This window comes from Somniosus microcephalus, chromosome 20 (assembly GCF_052327205.1).
Source record: "Somniosus microcephalus isolate GS21.2 chromosome 20, FLI_Smic_1.0, whole genome shotgun sequence".
Lineage (NCBI taxonomy): Eukaryota > Metazoa > Chordata > Chondrichthyes > Squaliformes > Somniosidae > Somniosus > Somniosus microcephalus.
This window is the reverse complement of record NC_141006.1, coordinates 21,359,679-21,381,228: the sequence shown is the minus strand read 5'-3', so window position 1 is coordinate 21,381,228 and position 21,550 is coordinate 21,359,679. Positions and strand designations below refer to the sequence as shown.

The 21,550-nt window shown below is 48.2% G+C and overlaps 1 protein-coding gene across 6 annotated transcripts in view; it reads right to left on the bottom strand.

Moving 5' to 3' along the window:
• map7d1a (MAP7 domain containing 1a) overlaps positions 1 to 21,550 on the bottom strand; it is a 478,390-nt gene that overhangs the window by 9,260 nt on the left and 447,580 nt on the right. For all 6 annotated transcript variants that reach the window (XM_085962371.1, XM_085962376.1, XM_085962373.1 and 3 more), the window contains 6 exons: positions 20,266 to 20,404; positions 18,647 to 18,827; positions 16,528 to 16,632; positions 13,097 to 13,147; positions 7,045 to 7,111; positions 1,908 to 2,040 (listed from right to left, as the gene is read on the bottom strand). In XM_085962371.1, the coding sequence (XP_085818497.1) occupies positions 1,908 to 2,040; positions 7,045 to 7,111; positions 13,097 to 13,147; positions 16,528 to 16,632; positions 18,647 to 18,827; positions 20,266 to 20,404 (676 nt within the window). The remainder of the gene's footprint in view (positions 1 to 1,907; positions 2,041 to 7,044; positions 7,112 to 13,096; positions 13,148 to 16,527; positions 16,633 to 18,646; positions 18,828 to 20,265; positions 20,405 to 21,550) is intronic.

Sequence of the window (21,550 nt, the reverse complement as noted above, 5' to 3'; positions counted from 1 at the left end):
CGGCAGCGGCGCAGCGCTAACGGTTAGCGCCACCACTAACGTCCCGCGGAATTTAGCGGGAGGCGTGGGCAGTGCCGAACCCGGGCGCCAGTTGGCTTGCGACCCACTTAGCGCCCTCTTAAGGCACTAACGGGTGGCGCAACCTACTGAATTTCTCCCCCAAGGTGTTCAGGAAAGATAGGGAAGGAAAGAAAGGAAGTGGTGAGGCAGCATTGGTTAAGGAGAATATTACAGTGCTGGAGAGAGAGGATGTCCTGGAGGGGTCAAGGACAGAATCTATTTGGTTAGAGTTAAGAAACAAGAGAGGTGCCATTCCACTACTAGGTGTATTCTGTGGGCCAGTGCTACTCACAGCCACAGCTGTTTATTAAGGTGGTAATAAACTTGCAGAAAAAAAAATAAAAAAATAAACTTGTAGAACAGGTGTATAATTGGCAAATGAATTTCAATATAGGTCAGTGTGAGGTGGTGCACTTTGGTAGGAGGAATAAGGAGGCCACATGCTCCTTGAAAAACAAGAGTCTAAATGGGGTAAAAGGACCGAGGGATCTGGGAGTACAGATCCACAAATCACTAAAAGTAGTGATGCAGGTTAATAAGGCCATAAAAAGTACAAACAAAGCACTGGGGTTCATTTCTGGAGGGATAGAATTCAAAAGCAGAGAAGTTATGTTAAACTTGAACTTGGTTAGGCCACACATGTGAGCACTGTGAACGGTTCTGGTTTCTATACTACAAAAAGTATATAGAAGCACTGGAGAAAGTGCAAAAAAGATTTACACGGATGATACCAGAACTGAGAGAATATACTTGATTGAACAGGCTGGGGCTCTTTTTTCTAGAAAAGAGAAGATTGAAAGATGACCTGATAGAGGTCTTTAAGATTATGAAGGGCTTTGACAGGGTAGACGTAGAGAAGATGTTTCCACTTGTGGGGGAGACTAGAACTAGGGGCCATAAATATAAGATAGTCCCCAATAAATCCAATCGGGAATTCAGAGGCAACTTCTTTACCCTGACAGTGGTGAGAATGTGGAACTTGTTACCACAGAGTGGTTGAGGCAAATAGTATAGGTGCATTAAAGGGGAAGTTGGATAAAAACTTGAGGGAGAGAGGAACAGAAGGATATGTTGAGAGGGTGAGATGAAGAGGGGTGGGAGCAGGCTTGTATGCAGCATAAACACTGGCATAGACCAGTTGGGCCGAATGGCCTGGTTCTGTGCTGTAAATTCTATGTATATAATTCTATGTATGTAAGATACTGAGCAAAGCAGGGCTTGTTGGGTCAATTAGCATCTCCTAAATGAAAATCTGGTTGCAAATGGGATTGAAGAGTTAGGGGTAAAGGACTCAGGGTATGTACAGACAAGAGGGAGCACCCAAGTACTGAACCCCATTTCCATTGCTGAACAGCCACAAGCTACCAAGAACTTGCACTCCAAACCTTCTGGTCTCAACTCCCGTGCTCAACTGACTGACAGACCGGCACTCTGATTGCCAGAATGAGTTAAGCAAACACTCTCCGCTGCCAAGACTGTGGAAATGCAATCAGCAAACAGCGAGAACTTTCAGTCAGGTTAATTTGGAAGGGTAGAACTATCGCCCATGATAGGGTAGTTCATATGTGACCTGTGGAAGGTAGAGAGAGGCTTGATGGGCCGAATGGTCTCTTCTCATCTTGTCCTAAGCAGAATCACAGGTGTGGTAGTGAGGGGTGGAGGGGAGGATAATCCTAATCGATTTTTAATTGGTTGATTTTTAAAAAGGGCTTCCAATCGCAAAACTCCTCTTTAATGTTGAACAGGTGTGTTGAATGAAGCCTGGTACATCGTGAAGGTGCTCTGCCTCCAGCTCTTCTGTCGTGTAAATGCACCAATGGAAAGGATGCCTTTGTTCTTGGACTTACCCCAACTCTTCGAGTGGACGATCCTCTGACGGGCAGTCCGTGGCACTGACGGACGACTTGGCAGCTTCCTGTTCAACTGCTGTCTCCTGCTGATCTTCAGTGGCGTCAGTTTTCACACAAACTGGGCCGGCTTCTGCAAAAACCATCAGAGTCTTTTAAAAACCAACGCTAATCGAGGCCGCGTACCACGAAATGGGAGCAGCACAGGGAATTCCTCGATGGGTCTGTAGCAGAGTCTGCACTTTATTATCAAGGGGAAGTGTTAAAACTCAACCGAAGCCTCTCACCTCCCCCACGGGGATCGTATATAGAAGGGCTTGTGGGTGCTGGGTGCAAATTTGGCCTACTTCAAAGTGACACAGCCAAATCCAGACAGAAGCAGAAATAACAACAGAAAATGCTGGAAAAACTCAGCAGGCCAGGCAACATCCGTGGAGAGAAATTAGAGTCGACGTTTCGGGTCGAAACCCTTTTTCAAAACTGGAAAGGAAATGAAATAGATCGAAAGGCAGGGCTGGGAGAGAACAAAAGAAGTGAAGAAACATTAAGAGGTATTCAAAACGAGACATCTTCCGATTAGGCACTTTGCAGCCTTCCGGACTCAATATCGAGTTCAACAATTTCCGATCATAACCTCGGCCCCTATTACATTTTTACTTCTATTTTTTATCCACCCCTTTGTTTTGGTTTTCCCCTCCCCCCCCTTTCCATTTTTTCCTCTCTCCCACATGGCAGCTGTCCCTCATTCTGCCAGGACATTTCACACCTAATCTGAGCCGTCTTTTGTCTCCACTAGTCCGATCACCATCTCGTCTGGTTTTGAATACCTCTTAATGTCTCTTCACTTCTTTTGTTCTCTCCCAGCCCTGCCTTTCAATCTATTTCATTTCCTTTCCAGTTTTGAAAAAGGGTTTGACCCGAAACTTCGACTTTAATTTCTCTCCACGGATGTTGCCTGGCCTGCTGAGTTTTTCCAGCATTTTCTGTTGTTATTTCGGATTTCCAGCATCTGCAGTATTTTGCTATCAGACAGAAGCAGGTTCTGTTCCTGATGTATTCTGTTTATATACACATGGAATTGAGCACACAAGGACAAGTAAAGGGTATTTGGCCCCTCCGGCCTCTCCCCCACTGCCCTAGCTCTCACAAGCCAGCATCCATCTTGAACACTCCTAATGTATTTCTCCTCCAATTGTCCATCTGGCAAATTACTCCAAACATTTATCACTCCAAGCTAAGAAATTCCTCCTGATAGCTTTTCAATTTACTTTTCATTCATTTACATTTATGTCCTTTGATCCTACTTTCCTGGTTTAATTTGAAATAATATTCCATATCAGTATTATTTAATATATTCTATGCATCGATGTAGAGCTTGGCCTCCTCCCATCTTTCCTAGTACCGCAACCTCTTTAAACTTAGGAGCATAGGAATTGCTAGAGGAAAAAGACCACGGTCCATCTAGTTCGCCTTCTACCACCCTGGTATTCATATGATAGAATGAGAATGGAGTTGTTGACTAATTATAGCAACCAATCTCTATCAATTAGTCTACAACAGGCCCAGACATGACACGGGGAAAACCCCAGTGAGGGAGAGCTTTGGAAACCACAGGTCCAAAGTCATCTGTTCCTCCCAAGCATCCTACACTCACCACATGTCATGTCTCTGATTACTCACATACTGTATCCCAAAGGACATTGGTCTGTTGATGGACACCCTCTTCAATATGTATATGCCCCTATTTGTAGCACATTAATGAGAATTGAACAAGTATTCCTCCTATTGATCTAACCACTGCACTGTGAAGCCTTAACATAGCCTCCAGAGTCTTGTACTCTACTGAGCATAGAATGATACAGCACAGAAGGAGGCCATTCGGCCCATTGTATCTGTGCCGGCTCTTTGAATTTCAAGGAGCTCTCCAATTTGTCTCATTCGCCTGCTCTTTGCCCGTAGTCCTAAACATTTCTCCTTTTCAAGTATTTACCCAATTCCCTTTTGAAAGTTACTATTGAATCTGCTACCACCAGCCTTTCAGGCAATGCTGGGATCCCAATGTTTTTTTAAAATTGGTTCTGCACACGATCTCGAGATGGAGAGTGAGCAGTCCATTATCACTCCCAGTCCTTTTCCAAATCTCGCTGTGCTATTTCCATTCCATTCGCTGTATACTTAGGCTGGACAAATTATGCTTAATGTACCATTATGCATATTTATCAGGATTGAATTCCAGTTTACCACATGCGTGCCCAGCTCCATAACCCGCCTAAATCATTCCGCCAGTCATTAACTCCACTCACCCGCCTTTCTGATCTTTCGATTTCAATATCATAAAATCTAGCAAACTTGTAATTGCTTTCCAGCATCCAGACCATTTAAATTTGCAGTTAAAAAATGGTGGTTCAGGTACTGATTTCTGCAGAACTTCACCAAACCCCTCCCCCTATCTGATGCTGCAGCCTCTCCCTGCCTGACACAACTCCCCACCTAGTCCGGCACTGTAACCCCTCCCCCAGTAATGAGACCACAACCCACCCCCATACCGTCTACACTGCACCTCTCAGGAGCGTTCCTTGCTTCCTCATTTTTAAACTTTAGAATGCAGTCCCATGTTCTATCCTGTATTCCCATGGATTTGAATGTAATTAGAAGCCTTTCATGTGGAACTTTATCAAAAGCTTTCTGAGGCTTCAAATAAGCTGGACCATGGGAGTTCCAAGAGGAGTCAAAAGATATTGCCCAGGCAGGACCTTCCTTTCTAAACCCATGCTGCTGTTTCTCATCACGATTAATTAATGAACAGGCTATAAATCTAGTTTGTGTGTCCAAGTAGTGTTTGTAATTTTACTCTTTCTGATTAAGTTCCTATATTTTTTTGCTGCCTGATTGGTGAGAGGATGAATTACGAAGTGGGAAAATAACCAATCACCCTGGTAAGACCACAGTTGGAGTACGGTGTACAGTCTGGGCTCCACACTATCGGAAGGATATTGAGGCAATAGGAAGGGTGCAGCACATAAGGATGCTGCTTAGTGTGAGGAAATAGAGATAACAAAGGAAGACTTGAAAAATTGAGGCTGTTTCATTAGAACAGCGGCGATTACAGGGTGATTTGACAGATGTGCTAAAAATTCCGAATGGATGGTGCTTAATCAGTATTGTGTGCAGTTTTGCTCGCCTTATCTGAGGAAGGATGTTCTTGCCATGGAAGGAGTTCAGCGAAGATTAACCAGGCTGATACCTGGGATGGCAGGAATGACGTATGAGGAGAGATTGGGTCGATTGGGCTTATACTCACTGGAGTTTAGAAGAATGAGAGGGGATCTCATTGAAACTTATAAAATTCTAACAGGACTGGACAGACTAGATGCAGGAAAGATATTCCCGATGGTCGGGGAGTCCAGAACCAGGGGTCACAGTCTAAGGATAAGGGGTAAGCCATTTAGGACAGAAATGAGGAGGAATTTCTTCACCCAGAGAGTGGTGAACCTGTGGAATTCTCTACCACAGAAGGCAGTAGAGGCCAATTCATTAAATATATTCAAGAAGGAGTTGGATATATTTCTTAAGGCTAAAGGGATCGAGGGGTATGGGGAGAAAGCAGGGACAGGGTACTGAATTTGGATGATCAGCCATGATCGCATTGAATGGCGGAGCAGGCTTGAGGGGCCGAATGGCCTACTCCTGCTCCTATCTTCTATGTTTCTATGTACAGAATGGTTAGAAACGGACTGTTGCTGGTGACTGAAGGGGGGTTCTAGAATGAGGGAAAATCGACACAAGGTTAAAGGTAAGAGATTTAGGACAGGGAGCAGGAGAAACGTTTTAACAGAGGGGATGAATTGGCGATTGAAGGAGAGACCATGTCAACATTTAAGAATAGGTTTGGTGGTTGAAGGAAAAGGGGGATAAAGGGATATGGGAACAGGATGGGCACTTGGGATACTGCCCCTGTGGAGGATAAACACCAACAGGGTCTCTTTCTGTGTGTAACTTATATGTAACACATTACAAAAGACTGATCAAGAAAAACTCCACGTGCTACAGCTGAGTGATGATTCAACATGTTAAAGAGCGAGAGACAGAAAGTGTGGGCGGAGGGAGAGAGCGTGCACAGGAAGAGGGATCAAATGGGGAAAGGCAGAGAGAGTGCATGCAGGGAAGAGAGACAGGGATTGGGGGTAGGAAAGAGAGTGCACAAGAGGGCACGTGCTTCAGATAGTCAGAGCACGAGAGAGTGCATGACGGAGAGAGAGTGCACGCAGCTAGAGCACACGACGGAGAGAGAGAGCGTGCGCGCAACAGGGAGTGAGAGCAGAGGGGTGTGCAAGAGAGAGCATGCAAAAGAGAAGTCGAGAGAGAGAGCGAGCGAGCGGGCATGAGGGGGGAAAAGAGGTCGCGAGAAAGAAAGAGCCTGTGAGCGAGCGTAGGAGCGTGAAACAGCGAGAGAGAGAAGAACAGCGCGTAGAGACAGAGGAAGAGACAGAAAGAACAGGAGAGCACAAGACAATGAGAATGTGAAAACGCGAGTAAGAGACAGAGAAAGGGAGAACGCGTGCAAGAGAACAAGAGAGAGAAAGGGCAGGAGGGAGTGCCTGAGGGAACCTGAGCACGAGAGAGTGTTGTCTCTGTTATCCCGTTAGCTGTTTCTACTGGCAGTTGTTTCGGACGTGAAGACCCTTCAGACTGGAGGAGGAGGGCTGTACTGCTGGAAGTAAGAGGTGCGGTGAGGGCCACAAGCACTCCCACTGAGCTAGACGCTCAGAGAATAGAGGGCTGAGCTGGCATGTGTGGATTGTGTATATTTTTGGACAGGCAGCGAGGAATACTTGGAACAGAAAGTCCTGCCCTCACCCTTTCCTTCCCCTTTCAGCACAGTTACACAATGCCGCATCGGCAGTGAACAGCTGTGGGGACCAGTACTAAATGACAGCAAAAGTCCTTTAAATAATCCAACAAACTGCTCGTCCTTCTAGTCATTCAGGTTTTTAAACTGTTTAATTACTGCATAGTATTTTCAACTCCCTACCCGCCTCTGCATTGCCTGATCCTCCCAACAATTCTCCCTGCTATCTTACTCACATTTTCCTGCCTCAGTCCTTCTCCATTTCACTGCCCCATCTCCCCATCTTACCCGGTGTCTCTGCCTTCATCTCCTTGCCGTCTGGCTCCCCATCAGCAGTTGATTTTTTGTCATCTTTCTGCAGGAGAAAAAAATGCACAAGAAAAAACGTCGATTTGCGTCGAGTTACACAGAGCAACACAACCCCCACCACCAAGGGAACAGTGGTAGCCGTCGGCAGCTGGCTCCACCAATCAGCCACCACCGGGGGAGCAGTGACAACCATCGGCAGCTGGCTCCACCAATCAGCAGCGAGAGGGAGAACAGTGGTAGCCGTCGGCAACTGGCTACACCAATCAGCCACCACCGGGAGAGCAGTGATAACCATCGGCAGCTGGCTCCACCAATCAGCCGCCACCGGGAGATTAGTGCTAGCCGTCGGGAACTAGCTACATCAATCAGCAGCGTGAAGGAGAGCAGTGGTAGCCATCGGCAATTGGCTCCTCCAATCAGCCGCAAGAAGGAGACCAGTGACAGCAGTCGGCAACTGGCTCCACCAACCAGCCGCAAGAAGACCAGTGATAGCCGTCGGCAACTGGCTCCACCAATCAGCAGCAAGAAGGAGACCAGTGATAGCCGGCAGCAATGGGCTCCACCAATCAGCAGCGAGAAGGAGACCAGTGATAGCCATCGGCAACTGGCTCCACCAATCAGCCGTGAGAAGGAGACCACTGATAGCCGACGACAACTAGCTACACCAATCAGCAGCAAGAAGGAAACCAGTGATAGCCGATGGCAACTAGCTACACCAATCAGCCACGAGAAGGAAACCTGTGATAGCTGTCGGCAACTTTCTACACCAATCAGCCACCAAAAGAGCAGTGATAGCCGTCGGCAACTGGCTCCACCGATCAGCCGCGAGAAGGAGACCAGTGATAGCCATCAGCAACTGGCTCCACCAATCAGCCGCGAGAAGGAGACCAGTGACAGCCGTCAGCAACTTTCTACACCAATCAGCCACCAAAAGAGCAGTGATAGCCATCGGCAACTTTCTACACCAATTAGCCACCAGCGAGAGAGCAGTGATAGCCGTTGGCAACTGGCTCCACCAATCAGCAGCGAGAAGGAGACCAGTGATAGCTGGCAGCAACGGGCTCCACCAATCAGCAGCGAGAAGGAGACCAGTGATAGCCATCGGCAACTGGCTCCACCAATCAGTCGTGAGAAGGAGACCAGTGATAGCCGTCAGCAACTTTCTACACCAATCAGCCACCAGCGAGAGAGCAGTGGTAGCGATCGACAACTGGCTCCATCAATCAGCCGCGAGAAGGAGACCAGTGATAGCCGTCGGCAACTTTCTACACCAATCAGGGACCACCAGGAGAGCATTGATAGCCATCGGCAACTGGCTCCACTAATCAGTGACCACCGGGAGAGCAGTGATAGCCGTCGACAACTGGCTACACCAATCAGTGACCACCGGGAGAGCAGTGATAGCCGTCGACAACTGGCTACACCAATCAGTGACCACCGGGAGAGCAGTGATAGCCGTCGACAACTGGCTCCACCAATCAGTGACCACCGGGAGAGCAGTGATAGCCGTCGACAACTGGCTACACCAATCAGCCGCTACACGGAGAACAGTGTCAGTCCCCAGCGGCTGGTTCCACCAATCAACAGGCAAAGACAATACAGTGACCCCCATCAGCATATGGTTACACACCTCTGCCAACCCACCCCAGACAGAGAAGAGATACCTATCAAAGTCGAGTTCCACCGACCAGCCTACTCTGGCAGAGCATCAATCAATACCTGGTTACGCCAACCAACCAACACCGATGGGGCAGCAACAAAAATCAGCATCTGGCTACACCGTGCCATCAGCCAATCAGGACCCAGCAACACAAACCACTCATGACACAGACAGGGCTGAACATCAGTGCCCACCACACACAGACCATTCAGACCAACCCATTGTGAAGGAAAACGTGACATCAATCCTTCAGTTGAGGTTAAAAAAAATTTCAGCAGAAGTTTGTTTCTCTCATTATTACACCGATACTCCCGGTGATTCCCCCATTATTACACCGATACTCCCGGTGATTCCCCCATTATTACACCGATACTCCGGGTGATTCCCCCATTATTACACTGATACTCCCAGTGATTCCCCCATTATTACACCGGTACTCCCAGTATTTCCCCCAATATTACACCGATACTCCCAGTGATTCCCCCATTATTACTCCGATACTCCCGGTGATTCCCCCATTATTACACCGATACTCCCAGTGTTTCCCCCATTATTACACCGATACTCCCGGTGATTCCCCCATTATTACACCGATACTCCCGGTGTTTCCCCCATTATTACACCGATACTCCTGGTGATTCCCCCATTATTACACCGATACTCCCGGTGATTCCCCCATTATTACACCGATACTCCCGGTGATTCCCCCATTATTACACCGATACTCCCGGTGACTCCCCCATTATTACACCGATACTCCTGGTGATTCCCCCATTATTACACCAATACTCCCGGTGATTCCCCCATTATTACACCGATACTCCCGGTGATTCCCCCATTATTACACCGATACTCCTGGTGATTCCCCCATTATTACACCAATAGTCCCGGTGATTCCCCCCTTATTACTCTGATACTCCCAGTGTTTCCCCCATTATTACTCTGATACTCCCGGTGATTCCCCCATTATTACACCGATACTCCCGGTGATTCCCCCATTATTACACCAATACTCCCGGTGATTCCCCCATTATTACACTGATACTCCCGGTGATTCCCTCATTATTACACTGATACTCCCAGTGTTTCCCCCATTATTACACCGATACTCCCAGTGATTCCCCCATTATTACACCGATACTCCCGGTGATTCCCCCATTATTACACCGATACTCCCGGTGATTCCCCCATTATTACGCCGATACTCCCAGTGATTCCCCCATTATTACACCGATACTCCCGGTGATTCCCCCATTATTACACCGATACTCCCGGTGATTCCCCCATTATTACACCGATACTCCCGGTGATTCCCCCATTATTACACCGATACTCCCGGTGATTCCCCCATTATTACACCGATACTCCCGGTGATTCCCCCATTATTACACCGATACTCCCAGTGATTCCCCCATTATTACACCGATACTCCCGGTGATTCCCCCATTATTACACCGATACTCCAAGTGATTCCCCCATTATTACACCGATACTCCCGGTGATTCCCCCATTATTACACTGATACTCCCGGTGATTCCCCCATTATTACACCGATACTCCCAGTGTTTCCCCCATTATTACACTGATACTCCCAGTGATCCCCCATTATTACACTGATACTCCCGGTGATTCCCCCATTATTACTCCGATACTCCCGGTGATTCCCCCATTATTACACCGGTACTCCCAGTATTTCCCCCATTATTACTCCGATACTCCCGGTGATTCCCCCATTATTACACCGATAGTCCCGGTGATTCCCCCATTATTACACCGATAGTCCCGGTGATTCCCCCATTATTACACTGATACTCCCGGTGATTCCCCCATTATTACACCGGTACTCCCAGTATTTCCCCCATTATTACTCCGATACTCCAGGTGATTCCCCCATTATTACACCGATACTCCGGGTGATTCCCCCATTATTACACTGATACTCCCGGTGATTCCCCCATTATTACACCGATACTCCCGGTGATTCCCCCATTATTACACCGATACTCCCAGTGATTCCCCCATTATTACACCGATACTCCCGGTGATTCCCCCATTATTACACCGATACTCCCGGTGATTCCCCCATTATTACACCGATACTCCCGGTGATTCCCCCATTATTACACCGATACTTCCAGTGTTTCCCCCATTATTACACTGATACTCCCAGTGATCCCCATTATTACACTGATACTCCCGGTGATTCCCCCATTATTACTCCGATACTCCCGGTGATTCCCCCATTATTACACCGATACTCCCGGTGATTCCCCCATTATTACACCGATACTCCCGGTGATTCCCCCATTATTACACCGATACTCCCAGTGATTCCCCCATTATTACACCGATACTCCCAGTGTTTCCCCCATTATTACTCTGATACTCCCGGTGATTCCCCCATTATTACACCGATACTCCCAGTGATTCCCCCATTATTACACCGATACTCCCAGTGTTTCCCCCATTATTACTCTGATACTCCCGGTGATTCCCCCATTATTACACCGGTACTCCCAGTATTTCCCCCATTATTACTCTGATACTCCAGGTGATTCCCCCATTATTACACCGATACTCCCGGTGATTCCCCCCTTATTACTCTGATACTCCCGGTGATTCCCCCATTATTACACCGATACTCCCAGTGTTTCCCCCATTATTACTCTGATACTCCCGGTGATTCCCCCATTATTACACTGATACTCCCGGTGATTCCCCCATTATTACACCGATACTCCCAGTGTTTCCCCCATTATTACTCTGATACTCCTGGTGATTCCCCCATTATTACACCGATACTCCCAGGGATTCCCCCATTATTACACCGATACTTCCAGTGATTCCCCCATTATTACACCTATACTCCCAGTGATTCCCTCATTATTACACCGATATTCCGAGTGATTCCCCCATTATTACACCGATACTCCCAGTGTTTCCCCCATTATTACTCTGATACTCCCAGTGATTCCCCCATTATTACACCGATACTCCCAGTGTTTCCCCCATTATTACTCTGATACGCCCGGTAATTCCCCCATTATTACACCGATACTCCCGGTGATTCCCCCATTATTACTCTGATACTCTTACTCTTGTGTCCATGACCTTCTGACTCAGAAGCGGTAGTGCTACCCTTGAGCCAAGGCTGGCACCTGCAGTACCTTGGCCCAAAGCGGAGTTCAAACTTTCATTGTTACGTAGGAACATAGGAGCGGGTGTAGGCCATTGAGCTCCCCGAGCCTGTTCTGCCATTCATTTAGATCGTGGATGATCTGTACCTCAAATCCATCTACCTAACCATAATACCATTGCCTGACAAAAATCTATCAATCTCGGTTTTGAAATTTTCAATTGACCGCCGGCCTCAACAGCTTTTTGGGGGAGGGCGGGGAGTGTTCCAGATTTCCACCAACCTTTGTGTGTAGAAGTGCTTCCTGACATCACCGCTGAACGTCCTAGCTCTAATTTTAAGGTGATGCCCCCTTATTCCGGACGCTCCCACCAGAGGAAAGTTTCTCTCTATCTACCTCATCAACTTGTTCAATCATCTTAAACACCTCAAATAGATCACCCCTTAATCTTCTATACTCGAGGGAATACAAGCCTAGTCTATGCAATCTGTCCTCATAATTTAACCCTTTTAGCCCCGGTATCATTCTGGTGAATCTGCGCTGCACCCGCTCCAAGGCCAATCTATCCCTCCTGAGGTGCGGTGCCCAGACTGAACACTGTGCTCCAGATGGGGTCTAACCAGAGCTCTGTACAGCTGTAATGTAACTTCCCCCCCTTTGTATTCCAGCCCTCGTGAGATAAAGGCCAACAGTCCATTTGCCTTTTGAATTATTTTTTATATTTGTCCACTAGCTTTTAGTGATTTCTGTACTTGGACCCTAAATCTCTCCGGTCCTCTGCAGTTGCTAGCTTCTCACCATTTAGAAAATACTCTGAGCTATTTTTCTTCCATCCGGATTGGATGACCTAACATTTCCCCACATTGAACTGCATCTGCCATTTCTCTTCCCCCTCCCATCCTCTTTTATTAATTTTACCTGTAAAGTCTGGTGGTTTCCCCATTCTGTTCCGGTTATTTTCGTTCCCCTCCTCTTCCTCTGCTCGCACTCTCCACCTTGGAGTCGGGAGCAACTTCATTACAAATAAGGGATTTCATTGGTTGAGAACTAACCCAAGAGGCACGTTTTCCAACCAATCAAAACCCCCATCCCAGGCCAGCTGTGTCCGTATAGGGAAATTTGTCCACACACTCAGGGTTAAAAACACACATGTAACATGGATTTAATGGAGATAAGGTAATGAGTGACGTGCGTAAAAGGTCTCCGTGATAGGATATTCTAGAGTGAGATGTACCTTATCCAGACAATCAGATCTTCTAGTCCTTTTCATAATCTGTTCCAGGCGCTGCAGACAAAGATGAAAGGAAATAAAATGTTACAACGACTGAATAAAATAAAACAGTTTCCCTTCCATCTGCCCTACTTCCCAAAATGTAGCCCAATAGTTCATCTGCATCACAATAGCAAAATACTGCAGATGCTGGAAATCTAAAATAACAACAGAAAATGCTGGAAACACTCAGCAGGTCAGGCAGCATCGAAGAGAGGAGCAACAGGGTCAACGTTTCGGGTAGAACCCTTCGTCAGAACTGGAAAAGGTTAGGGAGGAGAGCATCCTTTGGACAGGATCTAGCTACGTGATAATATCCCATCACAATCCTCTCAACTCATTCCTGAGGGATCCCATCAATCTTGCCCGGATTCAAACACAGCCTCAAGAGTCAAGGAGGCATATTCTTATAAGAACATAAGAAATAGGAGCAGGAGTAGGCCATACGGCCCCTCGAGCCTGCTCCACCATTCAATAAGATCATGGCTGATCTTCTACATCCACTCCACTTTCCCGCCCTATCACAATATCTCTTGATTCCGTTAGTGCCCAAAAATCTGTCGATCTCAGTCTTGAATATACTCATCGACGGAGCTTCCACAGCCTTCTGTGGTAGAGAATTCCAAAGATTCACAACCCTCTGAGTGAAGAAATTTCTCCTCCTCTTAGTCCTAAATGACCGACCCCTTATCCTGAGACTATGACCCCTGGTTCTAGACTCTCCAGCCAGGGGAAACAACTTCTCAGCATCTACCCTGTCAAGAATTTTATATGTTTCAATGAGATCACTTCTCATTCTTCTAAATGCCAGCGAGTATAGGCTCATTCTACTCAATCTCTCCTCATAGGACAGCCCTCTCAGCTCAGGAATCAATCTAGTGAACCTTTGTTGCACCGCCTCCAAGGCAAGTATATCCTTCCTTAGGTAAGGAGACCAAAACTGTGCACAGTACTCCAGCCACTAAAGCCCTATATAATTGCAGCAAGACTTCCTTATATTCCAACCCCCTTGCAATAAAGGCTAACACACCATTAGCCTTCCAAATTGCTTGCTGTACCTGCATGTTAACTTTCTGTGATTTGTGTACAAGGACCCCCAAATCCTGCTAATTACCAACATTTACTAGTCTCTCACCTTTTAAATTCCATTCTTCCTACCAAAGTGGATAATTTCACTCTTCCCCACATTGTACTCCATCTGCCACCTTCTTGCCCAATCACTTAACCTGTCTATGTCCCATTGCAGGCTCTTTGTGTCCTCCTCAAAGCTTACTTTCCTGCCTAGCTTTGTACCTGGATACATTACACTCCGTTCCCTCGTCTAAGTCATTGATGTAGATTGTGAATAGTTGAGACCCAAGCACTGATCCTTGCAGCACTCCACTAGTTACACCCTGCCATCCTAAAAATGACCCATTTATTCCTATTCTCTGTTTTCTGTCTGTTAACCAATTCTCAGGAGTGGGCCTTTGGCATAGCGGTAGCATCCCCGCCGCTGGGCCAGAAGGTGTAGGGTTTCGAACCCCGTTCCAGACAGTCCCGGCAAGTGGAGTCGGAGCCCGGCTCTAAATTCTGGGTTGACATCCAGCGGGATACTTGCGTCCGTGGGTGTGGGTGGCTCCCCCCCCTCGTATGGGTTGTGGGAGCCCGTAAAACCCTCCCGCCATAGGACTAACCACCCTAATGGCTGGTACGAAGATGGTTACGGTCACGGAAGGAGCGTTAATCGCGGCCAGAAATCCTTCCACCACTTCATACAGTTCCCCAAAGGGAACAGTGTGAAGACACATATGACGACGACCAATTCTCAATCCACGCTCATAGATTATTAATCCCCAATCCCATGAGCCCTAATCTTGTGTAATAACCTCTTGTGCGGCACCTTATCGAATGCCTTCTGAAAATCCAAATACACCACATCCACTGGTTCCCCCTTTTCTACCCTGCTAGTTACACCCTCAAAAAAACTCTAATAGATTTGTCAAACACGATTTCCCTTTCATAAAACTGTGCTGACACTGCCTAATCATATTGGGCCTGAATTTGCAGTCGGAAGCTTCCTGCAGGCGGATGCCTCCAAACGGCAATAAATCTACACACCTACTGGATGGTCCTGGATCAGCGGAGACTCGCAATCCTGGGCCTCTCTGCGTAGACATGCGTAGAGGCACACGTATCCCAGGGGGCACAGGCGGTTCGCAAGCGCCCCTGGGATCATGTGGGCCGACCCAACCAATGAAAGGGATCCCCATTCATACTTATGGGGATTCCGTACGTACGGAAACTCCATACGTATGAATGGGGAATCACATAAAAAACACATCTACATACCAAATAAATAAAAAAAAACATATTTAAAATGAACTAAAATACAATTAAATTAAACATTTAAAACAAAAATTTCATTTTTTGAAAAATAAACGTAAATGTTTTAAAAGGGCGAAAAATAACCGGAACTTATTTTACAGGTGTTTTAATGTTTAAATAATTGAAAAAAATGTATTTTTATGTTCATTAAACTCTTACACTGGTGAAAGCAGGCCTTACACCTGCTTTTACCAGGCGTAAGAATTTCACGGGCATTCGCTGGGCAGTAGTTGGGCAAATGGCCCAACTCTCCGCCCGCGGATGCCCTTTTCCCAGGGATGCACTGGATCTGTCGAGAAGATTCTTGACAGATTGCAAGTTCTGGGTTTTTGCGCATGCTGGTGATGACATAGTGCCCCATCTCAGCCCATGCTGCGTGAGAGATGGTGCCAGAGGGAGGTTCATCATTGTCCACTAGACAGTGGAGGAGAAGGGAGGATTGAGGGACAGCTGCGTGACCGTAAAATATCCACTGAACATCTTTCACAACATCCCATCTCTACAACACCGACTGCGCCTCATTGAAATAACGGTGGGCAAATTAAAAAATAAATAAATCCTATCTAAACACTTAAAGAAATAAAACATTAAAGTTTTTTTTAATTGCCCCACGTGTAGTGCCATAGTGACGTGCAGTATTTTTAAATTTGTTACTTTGTTCTTGGGATGTAGGCCACACTGGCAAGGCTGCTTTTGTTGCCTATTCCTGGTTACCCCGAGGGCATCAAGAGTCAATCACACAGTGGCCACGTCAGGCCAGACTGGGTAGGGTTGCTGGATCTCTTTCTTTAAGAACATCAGTGAAGCAGTTGGGTTCTTCCAACAGGCTGGGCAGCTTTAATGGTCATTTTTTCTGGTGCCAGCCCACAAATGACTAGATCTGTTGAATTCAATTTCACAACTTGCTTTGTTGGGACTCCCAGCTTTTGAGTGGCTCATCTGGTACCATAACCACTCGGCTACCATTTCCATGGCACCGTGCTCATGGAGCACTTGCCGCAGTGACTATGCTCATGGAGAAGGGTTACCTTCTTTCTCTCCAACCGCTCCTGCTCTTCTTTCTGGAAGTGCCTTTCTCGTTCCAGTCGCTGCTTCTCTGCCTCTTCGCGAGCTCGAGCCTCCGCCTCTTCTCTCTGTGTGTAGGATCAAAGATTCCAGTGATGTCATTTCCACTGAGAGAAATTGCTTCAATTCCACCCCCCCCCCCCCGCCCTCTTTTAATTCCTCACAATTGCAGCCTAACTCCCTCATCGCCCCACCCCGGCCTTACGCTCTAGTCGAAGCGTGTACCATCTGCAAGATGCACTGCAGCAACTCGCCAAGGCTTCTTCGTCAGCACCTCCCAAACCCGAGGCCTCTTCCACCTAGAAGGACAAGGGCAGCAGGCGCATTGGGAACACCACCACCTTCAAACAGACTGGGCAAATCAAGTTCCCCTCCAAGTCACACAAACAATCTGACTTGAAAATATATCGGCCAGTCCTTCATCGTCACTGGGTCGAAATCCTGGAACTCTCTATCTCACCACACGGACTGCAGCGGTTCAAGAAGGCGGCTCATCACCACAATCTCAAGGGCAATTAGGGATGGGCAATAAATGCTGGTCTTGCCAGCGATACCCACGTCCCGTGAATGAATTTAAATAAAAGGTGGCCCCAGCGCTGCTATAATAGTCTTCCGATGGGTGAATGCACTACTTGGTGAGGCATTCATCAACATAGGCCAGGAGGTGACCCATGTTCTATCCCGGGTCTAAGTATCTTTGAGCTAGGATGTGGGGAAACATGAACCAAGGCTCCTGCGCCTGTTCACCATCGATCTACCTAGTAGAATGTGTGTCGGTAGGAACATCGGGGGGAATTTTAACCCCCCCGCCCCCCCCATGATGGTCGGGGGAAGTTAAAGATAAAAAATTGCGCAACGTGACCCCAACCTGCCAGTTTTTTTAATGGTGTCGTGTCTGTGCCCTGCTCGAGAGACGGGACACCTCATTAGAATATTTAAATCAGGCTCCCACAGTGCAGTTGGGAGCCTGATTTAGATTTAATGCTAGCCGGCCGGGTTTCCCAGGGATCTTGAAACTCAGCAGCTAACTGGAGACGGGAGCAGCCAGTGCAAGCAGTGAATTGCTTTTTATAGCACGCTCGAGAGCCAGGAGGAGCAGGAGTACTCCCCCGCCAGCCCCTCAAGAAAATCTCCAGCTGTGATTGGCCAGCACCACCTCCCCCCCCCACCAACACCATCGCCATCACCGCGATCTGAAGCATTCTGCACCACAACCTCTCCCGGTCTCTCCCCCCCACCCATTTCTCGATTGCCGATTCGACAGCTGCCCCGTCAACCGTTGATCTCTCCCGGTCTCTGCTCCCTCTTGACCGTCGATCCGATTCGTCCCTCACCCGCCACCAACCTCGATCTTTCCCAGTTGCTGGGGACCCTCCCCAGCGGTCCCTGCCTGCGGCCTTCTACCATAGGTTTCCCGCCCAGCAGCCGATCAGCCTCTCAATCTGAGCGGCTTCCAGGCAGGAAACAAGAGTCAAAAAATTAGAATGAGGTCCTGCCATTAAATTCAGCAGGACCTCCACGTTCCCGGGTTTCCCCCCCCCTTTCCCTCGCAAACACGCTCCCCCGCTCCCTCCTCGTAAATATCGGGGCCATGGTGTGAAGATCGAGCTTGGCTCTGACCACCGCCCAACCAGGTTTAACACTCATTTTATGGATTCACACAAGAATGGCCAATTGAACGAGGTTCTAAAAGGGGGACAGTGCCTACTGAATGTGTAGCCCATCAGTCAGTACCTTCAGGAGAGAAGGGGAGACAATGAGGGTGGCCGTGGCAAGAGAAACTGATAAAGAATTAGATGTAGGTCATTGTGTTATGTCTATAAGCTTCGGACAACTGAGCCATTGGGGAGCATGCTTGCTTCACCTCAATGATCCATCTTCCCAGTTCAGTCATGTTCCAGAGACAGACAATCCCTCATTTGGGTCTCATAGTCCCGACTTTCTGCCACAAACAAAACTAATTCTGACTTTGAATTCTCTGCCTTACATTAAGAGCACCATATCGCCAGACGATTATGGGATGTACAGAGGTGAAGGATGGGCAGCCGTGTTTTACCCCAAGTCCACATCGCTCCTCCCAACCTGTTTTTGCAGGCGCTCCATTTCTTCACGCTCTGCTTCGGCCTCTCTCCGCTGGCACTCCTCTTCCTCGAGCCGCCGTTCTTCTTCCTTTTGCCGGCTTTCTTCCTCTAGCCGTTGAGCCTCGGCCATGCGCTGGGCTTTCTCGTCAGCCTTTCTGCGGGCCATTTCCTCTTTTATCAGCCTTAAGGAAACACAGAACAAACAGTTCATGTTCTTGAGCTCAGGTGAAGGGGGCTACCTTCTGGTTTCCCAGGACTCTACCCACTAGTACGAGCAGGAAGGGCACGTGCATCCAACACAAGGATGCAACAGCCTGGCACACCGATGGTCCCAGGATTCTCCACGAGCTCTATGGGAGGAGTTTACAGACTCCAACCCGACTATGGGCTGCTCTGTGCTGTGGATTTAGAAATTAGGTTGCAGTTTCCCCAAACTATTTTTACTTGACACCCTCAGCCAATAGAGAGGAGACCTTCTCCCCATTAGTCTAGGCCAAGGTCCCCAGATAAAAGGACAACATGTTCACCCTCAGACTCGGGGTGACGAGGCAGAGTGTTTATCTACTGTCCCCAAACCCATTGTGTGAAGGGGCAATGTGACAATGCACTAACCCCACAGCCAGAGTGTTAAAGGATAGTGTGTGAACCCATTAACCCAGCGTGTTAAAGGATAGTGTGTTAACCCACTAACCCCCAGAGTGTTAAAGGATAGTGTGTTAACCCACTAACCCCCACACCAGAGTGTTAAAGGATAGTGTGTTAACCCACTAACTCCCAGAGTGTTAAAGGATAGTGTGTGAACCCACTAACTCCCAGAGTGTTGAAGGATAGTGTGTTAACCCACTAACTCCCAGGGTGTTAAAGGATAGTGTGTTAACCCACTAACCCCCAGTGTGTTAAAGGATAGTGTGTTAACCCACTAACCCCCAGAGTGTTAAAGGATAGTGTGTTAACCCACTAACCCCCAGTGTGTTAAAGGATAGTGTGTTAACCCACTAACCCCCAGAGTGTTAAAGGATAGTGTGTTAACCCACTAACTCCCAGAGTGTTGAAGGATAGTGTGTTAACCCACTAACCCCCAGTGTGTTAAAGGATAGTGTGTTAACCCACTAACCCCCAGTATTAATGGCTAGTGTGTTAACCCACTAACTCCCAGAGTGTTGAAGGATAGTGTGTTAACCCACTAACTCCCAGAGTGTTGAAGGATAGTGTGTTAACCCACTAACCCCCAGTGTGTTAAAGGATAGTGTGTTAACCCACTAACCCCCAGTATTAATGGCTAGTGTGTTAACCCACTAACTCCCAGAGTGTTGAAGGATAGTGTGTTAACCCACTAACCCCCAGAGTGTTAAAGGATAGTGTGTTAACCCACTAACCCCCACAGTGTTAAAGGATAGTGTGTTAACCCACTAACCCCCAGTGTGTTAAAGGATAGTGTGTTAACCCACTAACCCCCAGTATTAATGGCTAGTGTGTTAACCCACTAACTCCCAGAGTGTTAAAGGATAGTGTGTTAACCCACTAACCCCCACAGTGTTAAAGGATAGTGTGTTAACCCACTAACCCCCACAGTGTTAAAGGATAGTGTGTTAACCCACTCTTAATAAATCAGACACCCACCTCTTCTTTTCCTCCTGTTCTTTTCTTTCTTGCTCCTCCCGCTCCCTCTGCTCTCGGGCCAGTCGACGTTTCTCTGTGAGGAGTCGCACGGCCTCCTCTGGGTCCATGGTGCCTGCTATTGTTTTAGCAGCAGGTGAACCTAAAACACAGAACGCGTACATGCTACAAAGCCATAAAAGCAGCAACTAGCACTTATACAGCGTCTGAACTCCTCGGGATTTCCTGATTCTTCACAGCCAATCAATTACTTTTGAGTTGCTGTCACTGTTGTTATGTAGGCAAATGTGGCACCCACACCATCTTCCCTTGTGTCGGACATGACTCCTGCACCCACACCATCTTCCCTTGTGTCGGACATGACTCCTGCACCCACACCACCTTCCCCTGTGTCGGGCATGACTCCAGCCACCGCAGGCTTTTACCTTTGACCCCCATTCGCCTCAATTTTGCCCTTTGGTGCCACACTCAATGAGTCATAGAGTCATGGGGACAAAATTGGGTCGTGCCCCCTTTATCGCCCCGAAAAAGCTACTGGAAGTGCCCTGCCTCCCTGTTCGGGCGTTGCGAGTGAATATCGCGGTGCTATGTGCAGCAGCGCCATGCACGCCGGCATGTTGCGCTGCGGTACTGCAGGCCTTCCTCCCCTTCTTAAAGGGGAGCGACCTTGCGCAGCACGACCCGGGGCCCAGCTGGGCCACCAGGGATCAGAGTGCTGGCAAAAGAGCCCGGCACTCAAGAGAAGTGCCGGGCTCACGGAGCGCAGCCGGCACTCTGCGGGGGCGGGACGGGTCAGGAGGCCAGGGACGTCAGCGGAGGCAGGTGCTGGCAGGCGGCCATCAACAAAAATGGCCACCCGGCACCTCCCCTTTAATTTGTGCCGTCCTGGCCGCAGGTAGGCCCCCTTGACCCTGTTGGACATAGCGTCTGGCGGTAAGTCAGGGGGCGCTACCGAAAATCACGGCCGGGGCGCAGCGCCGCGGGGAGCTAACAGTTACCACCACCACTAACCTCCCGCTGAATTTCGCAGGAGGCGTTAACAGCGCCGCGCCCAGGCGCTAGTTGCTTTGCCCTCTTATGGGGGTTAATGGGAGGCGCAAATCAACCAACTTTTTCCCCCATGGAGTCATAACGGCCCAGCTCTCTGCAGAGCAATCCAGTCAGTCCCATTCCCCCGCTCTATCCCTGAAGCACTGCAAGTTTATTCTACTCAAGTGTCTATCCAGTCTCCCCTTGAAAACAATGAGTGTCTCCGCTTCCACCACTTCCGGCGGCAGCGAGTTCCAGG